The sequence below is a fragment of the Leptonychotes weddellii genome, chromosome 4 (genome assembly GCF_054177405.1).
Source record: "Leptonychotes weddellii isolate Sample4059 chromosome 4, ASM5417740v2, whole genome shotgun sequence".
Lineage (NCBI taxonomy): Eukaryota > Metazoa > Chordata > Mammalia > Carnivora > Phocidae > Leptonychotes > Leptonychotes weddellii.
Genome location: NC_138372.1, coordinates 70851468 through 70857740, shown reverse-complemented (window position 1 = coordinate 70857740; position 6273 = coordinate 70851468). Strand labels below are relative to the sequence as shown.

Here is a 6273-nt window from a genome sequence, read left to right as displayed (position 1 = left end):
CACATTCTGCATGGAGCACTGGGTGTTATGCACAAACAATGAATCATGGAACACTTCATCTAAAACTAATGATGTAATGTATGGGGATTAACATAAGAATAAAAAAAAAAGATTATCCCATTGTGTAACAATTGACTTAATCATTCTCCTGTAAGTGGACATTTACATTAACTTGTGGTTTATTAATATTATAAAAATATAGCAGTAAACATATATTGTGAGCCATAGGTCGGCACATATACATGAAAGACGAGAAGCTGCTTAAAAGCTGTGTCTTGTTTCCAAAACTTGTGCCCTGTAGTATCCACCTCACTACATGCAAAATGTATATATAAATTATATATAAATGCATATATAAATATATAAATAATGGTAACTTTGGAAATCATCAAACTGCCACGGTTCTGCCCACATTCAGCATTTGCTTTTCCACTCGAGAAGTTCCAGTAGGGAATATCTATTAATGTCAGTGTGGCTCTGCACAGAGTCCTCGCCATGTCTGGGTCACACTCTTGTACTCGGTATCCATGGCCTGTGCTCAGCTGAAGCTAGAAGCATGTATTTTGAGATGCCTATGGCTGAGGCATTGAGGAGACTTTGGACTCAGGGCTTCGGAAGATTCCTCAGTGCTAAATCACCCCCCAGGGGAGGCTGTTTCACATTCGGGGGCTGTGTCACTGGGGGACTGGAACAGAACTCAGCTACTCAGCTTAAAGGTCCAGAGCTCAATTGTACCCGAGCACAAGGGACTGACTCCGGGAAGACCCTTGGACTGAGGGTTGTTGTGTGCACACACCTTTAGTGTGTGACTGAGAGCCAGGTCCACAGTCTCCTGCAGGTTGGCCTCCGGGCTGTGTAGATACCCTTCTTTACCCCAAATTCTATATAGACCATCTACACTTCTTCTCTCCTTTAGTTAATACATTTAAAACTGGCTAAGGAGAGAGGGTGGTCAAGGACATCATGACTCACAAAGGAGTCTTCATGGATTGTGGCAATGTCACCATAGTCTGGCTGGAAACGGGGTAGCAGAATGCCAGCTTGCATTGTGAACCCCAGGATTTAAGTGAAAGCTGCGGTGGAAAGGCCCAGAATGTGTTCCCAGCCCACAGGTGACACAGCCCTTATCATGCAACACCCTTTCCTCATGACGGGGTCTGGGGAGGAGGTGTGAGTTAGCACAGAGGTATCTTCTAAAATGCTGAGTCACTCAACTCCAGGAATTATGGGTGTGGACCAGACTGGGAACCCGCTGGATCCTTTTAAGTGTAAGTTGGACCCACCCTAAACATCTGGGGGACCTGGAAGAAACCCATGTCATCAACCCAGTTGCAGGCAAATGGCAGAAAAGCTTTAGCCTTTCTGGGATCCCTCAGCTCCTGAGCCCACAAGGGAATCCCAGAGGCTTGAGATACCAGTGACACCTGGACTTGCCCTACTTTCTGGCTCTGTCAAATAGCAAAAAAATCAGGATGAATGAAGGAGTGCCTGCACAGATAGATCAGAGCCTCCCCTCCTCTGCAAAAGCACAACTTGGCAGTGTTCCTTTGCCAGGGCAAGTGATAGCCTGAGGGAGTTAGGGGAGGGCCGAGATGTCCAGGGAGTCTCGAGGCCAGCCACCATGGGGAGAGGATGGCCTGCAGTCACCGTCCCACCCTGGGATTCAGGAGACTCCCAAGCTTGACCCATGGGAGCTTAGACAAGGCACACCTCTGCTCCTCAGCCTCCCAAGCTCTGGTTTAGGAAGAATAGCCACAGATTCCATGCTTCATTTGTGAGATAATACAAACTTAAAAGTTCTCATTGAATAATTGTCATGTATACCCATAAGTCAGGCCCTCGTTGCTGACTCAGGCTGGTAAGTGGCTTTTCCCAATGTAATTCTAGAACTTGATTTGCTCCATGTAATAAATGAGCCATATAATTAAAAAAACCCAATGTTATACTGAAATCCCATTTTAGTATTTTTGTGCAGGAGGAGCTCAGGAAGAATTCAAGGTGGGAAGCATGAGTACATGGATAAGAGGAAAGGCAAGAGCTCAGGTCTTGAATGAGCCACTAGCTTTGGGCTATTGCAGTAAAAAGGGCAAATATTTTAAGTAAAATATCTGAAGGGGTTCTTTTTTTTTTTCAAGGTTTTACTTATTTATCTGTCAGAGAGAGAGCACAAGCAGGGGGAGTGGCAGAGGGAGAAGCAGGCTCCCCAATGAACAGGGAGCCCGATGCGGGACTCAATCCCAGGACACTGGGATCATGACCTGAGCCAAAGGCAGACGCTTAACAGACTGAGCCACCTAGGCGTCCTTTCACCTGAAGGGATTCTTAACAAAAAAGGTTTGTCTCTGTTAGTTAACCATTTTTATCCCCCTTTTCCAGATGACACAATTGAGGATTCAAGAAATTAACTTGTCCAAGTTTATATCTCTAATAAGTGGCAGTGATAGGATTTTAAGGCAGGTCTGCTTGATTCCAAAACTCATGCTATCTCTCCTGCCAAAACCCTGCATGTGCTACAGAGTGGCCATGTTATTTATTTCTGACAAGGACTGAATTCTAGGGACAAAAAAGAAACAAGGAAAGGATCTGGATTCCTAAGGTCTTCACTCAGTGACTCTGATTCCTTTGTGGAAAGTTAAGGTGGGGAGGCCCAGTTGCCAAGACCTGGGTCTAAAATCTGTCCTTCCAAATCTCACAGACCTTTGGTCTAGTGCAAATGAAAGCGTAGGCCCACCTCAGAGAGAGAGAAAATGTGCCACTCCTCCGGGGGTAGCTCTTTCCCCCAAATCACAGCATAGAAAATGACCAACAAAAGAAAATGTAGCAATCACATCCACAAGGATTTTGACTCTTACTCTCAGATGTTGGCTTCCCCTGTGTTGGAGGATTGGACTAAGTTGAGTGGAAAGAATAACAAATATTTTTAGAATACTTTATCAGGTTTACCTAGGAAATTGCCATTTCTTTGTAGGTCAAAAGCAGTCAAATATCAGCAACTTCACATGGTTCAACCTTACGCCAAGCCTTGTTGACTGATGAAATCAATCAACCAATCAATCATCAATTAATCTAACCAGTCAGCCAGTTACCTGGGGAAACAAAACTAACTCACGAAGCAATCACAGGACTAAATAATGTAGTGAGGGCATTTTACAAAGCAAAATTTACATGTGTTACTGATGTCATGGAGCTCCTAAGTGGCAAGCTCAGTGGGGTGGCAATGTCCTTCTAAATGCCTCAAATCCTCCAAGATGGTCCAGGCTGGCTCCTGACAGTGCCTACAGAATAGGTGGGCCTTAGATGGGCAGAGAGCAGGGGGAAGAGATCCCGGACAGGGAAAGTGGTGTGGCACTCACGCTCGGCTAGATTACACTCAGCACACCTGGGACATACAGAGAAAACACGTTGACAGAATAGAGAAAGCATTTAGGAAGGTGTGAGTGACTAAGCTGGAGAAAGAGAGTGGGGTCACATTATGGAGGGTCTTAAAAAACTAGGCAGGGGAGGTTGCAGTTTGGGAATTATTGATCATTGTGCTAGAAGGAACCAAAAGAGATCATCTGTGCATGGATTTCAAACAGGAAAAAGGCTACCTTCTAAGTTTTACAAAATGAAAACTGAGGCTCAGAGATTTGGTTAGAGGTAGAGAGTAAGCTAGAATTAGGATTTCTTGCTTCCTTGTCTGTTGGTTGTTATACCTCATCACACTGAACTCAACTTGCCCTTCAGATTAAAAAATAACTGTTTTGTCTAACAAGCTGTCCTATTTATAGGCTGTTACTATTTAAAACTGTTTCACGTTTCTAAAGTGGCTATGAGGAATCATAGGTTCTTAAAGAAAATTTCTTGGCAGTGACATAATAAAAGTGTTCTAGAAAGATTAGCCTGTCAGAAGCATTCTAAATAGATCAGAAAAGTGGAAGGTTGAAGACAGGAAAAGGGACGAATGAGCAAGGACTCAGGGAGGCACTGGATGGGAGCCCAGAGGAAAGGTAAGGACTATGGATGATGCCAGAAGAATGGTGATCCACTGACAGAACTGGGGATGGGCAGAACGAGAGCCAGCTTTGGATGGAGAATGATGGGGAAATGGAGATTTAGGAGTCTTGAATGCTGAGGCAAAGAAGGAAATGAGAAGAATGGATGAGTAGGTCACCAAGGGTGAGAGTCTGGTGAGAGAACTCCAAAGCTGTGGCAGAGATGGCCAACTGTGTCCCGAAGTCCATCTTCCCTACCTTAGAATAGACTTGTTGCTGGGGAAGAGGTTCCTAGACATGAACCATGTTTTCCTGCCCTCTTTGCATCTAGAAGGGGCCACATGACTAGTTTTCTTCTATGGAGAATGAGCAGAAGTGATGTCTGTCACTTCCAGGCCAAAGTCTTTTTTTAAGATTTTATTTATTTATTTAAGAGAGAGAGAGTGTGTGTGAGCGCACACGAGTGGGGTGGGGGGTGGAGGGAAAGGAGAAGCAGACTCCCCTCTAAGCATGGAGCCCAATGCGGGGCTTGCCATGGGGCTCGATCCCAGGACCCTGAGATCATGACCTGAGCTGAAGTCAGACCCTCAACCAACTGAGCCACCCAGGCGTCCCACTTCCATGCCAAAGTCTCAAATCAGATGTGCCTTTTTCATTCTTTTCTTCCTTTTTTGGCTGGCAGGATATAGGTAACAGTGAGGCCCTAGAGGTCTAGGGGGATGGTGAAGCAATAGAATGAGGATTCTGGGTCCCCAGGTGGAGGAAATCCACCTGCCAAAAGGAAAAGCCACTGTGTGCTAATACATAAGTAAGAAATTGACTTCTTTTGTGATTGAGCCATTATAATTTTTGAAACTATTTGTAATTGAAAATTGGTTCACCACAGAGGCCCCCTGAGGAATGCCAGGTTGAAAGTGAATGGCAAGGCAAAGGGGATCCAGAAGCAGAATGCTCAGCTAAGGAAAGAAGAGGAGTGAGTAGGAAAACCAAATTCCAAAAGTGCAGGGTTACTGAAATTAAGGGAGAAGCAGCCTCAAGCAGAAAAGAAGTGGTCAACAGTGTTAAATGTTCAAAGACAAGGCAGGAGGATTGATAATGAGGGAAAAAACATCAGAACTAGCATTAAGAAGACCGTTGACAACCTTCCAGAAACAAAACACAGAAACAGGCAGGCATTTCAGAAGAGCCCTAAGGCCACGTGGCCAGTATTCTCTTACTTTCCACTTGTTTTGCAGGCTTTTCTCTCCTGACTCTGACGGAGCCTGAACTTGAGCACATCCCCAAAGGACAATGCATCACAGTCCAAAACCAATGGAAAATGACGTGAAGACTGCCATTATGTAATGCGGTGGAAGAGCCCCTTGGTTGGGCTGCTTTACGGGAACCAACTCCTGACACATCTGGGACTGCAAGCCCGATAGGACAAACATGGGAGGCATTTCTGTTTGTAAGAGGAAAGGAAAAAAGGAGTTCCAGCCTTGACCCAGACAGACTGCAGTGTCCCCTGGGGAAGCAGCAGATGGGGGATCCTCCTGCCCATGTAGCAAGCAGCAGCACCTGCAGGCCAGAGGAAGGGGCCAGCAGAGGGTCCAGGGCCAGCATAGAGCTGGAGTGAAGACAGGGCCAGCCTCCAGGCCAGCTTTCTGTATTTGGAGAGTCTGCAGGAAAATAGGTTAAATCATGCGGTCTGCTTTCTCCTGCCTTATTTAGTTATATTAGTTTAAATGAAGTACAAAAACAACAAAACAAATCCCCAGTAACATTTAAAGAGGTTTTTCTGCTCACCATGAGGTCAGCATGAGCTTTGGAGTCAGACCAGGGGCCAAATCTTGACTTGCCCTGCATGATGCCCAGGAGCGCCAGGGGGCGTGACAGAGGGGCTCTAGCCCCATCTTCAACTGCCCCCACCAGTCACTCCAAGACAAAATAAAAATAGCATTACAGACGTCAACAATGTAAAATGTGATTAAATGCTTTGTTAGAAAATGCATATGAGGCAAATGCAGCTTCATGATAATGTTCCAGGTGTTCATTCCAACTTAACTGCTGCCCCTGAGCCCCTCTTACATGGAAATTCTGGGGCCTCCACTGGCTCCATGAATGAATGTCTTCTTGTTCTTGGCAAGCTGTCTGGTCCCTTTTGGTCTCAGGCTCTTGGTCTGGGAAGCAGCCTCCCGAGGCCGTGGTGAGGACTACATGAGATGACATATAAACCACCTGTTTGCTCCCATTCTCCACTCTCCCTGACAGAAGCTTAGTCATGGTCTGCTTCTGAAGTAGTCTTCACTCCTGTGTGACG

At 45.6% G+C, this 6273-nt stretch overlaps 1 protein-coding gene across 4 annotated transcripts in view; it reads right to left on the bottom strand.

Annotated features, from left to right (window-relative positions):
• Positions 1 to 2632: 2632 nt before the first annotated feature.
• Positions 2633 to 6273, bottom strand: part of TGFBR3 (transforming growth factor beta receptor 3) — a 250516-nt gene continuing 246875 nt past the window's right edge. For all 4 annotated transcript variants that reach the window (XM_081818777.1, XM_081818779.1, XM_081818780.1 and 1 more), the window contains exon 18: positions 2633 to 6166. In XM_081818777.1, coding sequence (XP_081674903.1) covers positions 5922 to 6166 — 245 coding nt within the window. In that variant the 3' untranslated portion in view covers positions 2633 to 5921. The remainder of the gene's footprint in view (positions 6167 to 6273) is intronic.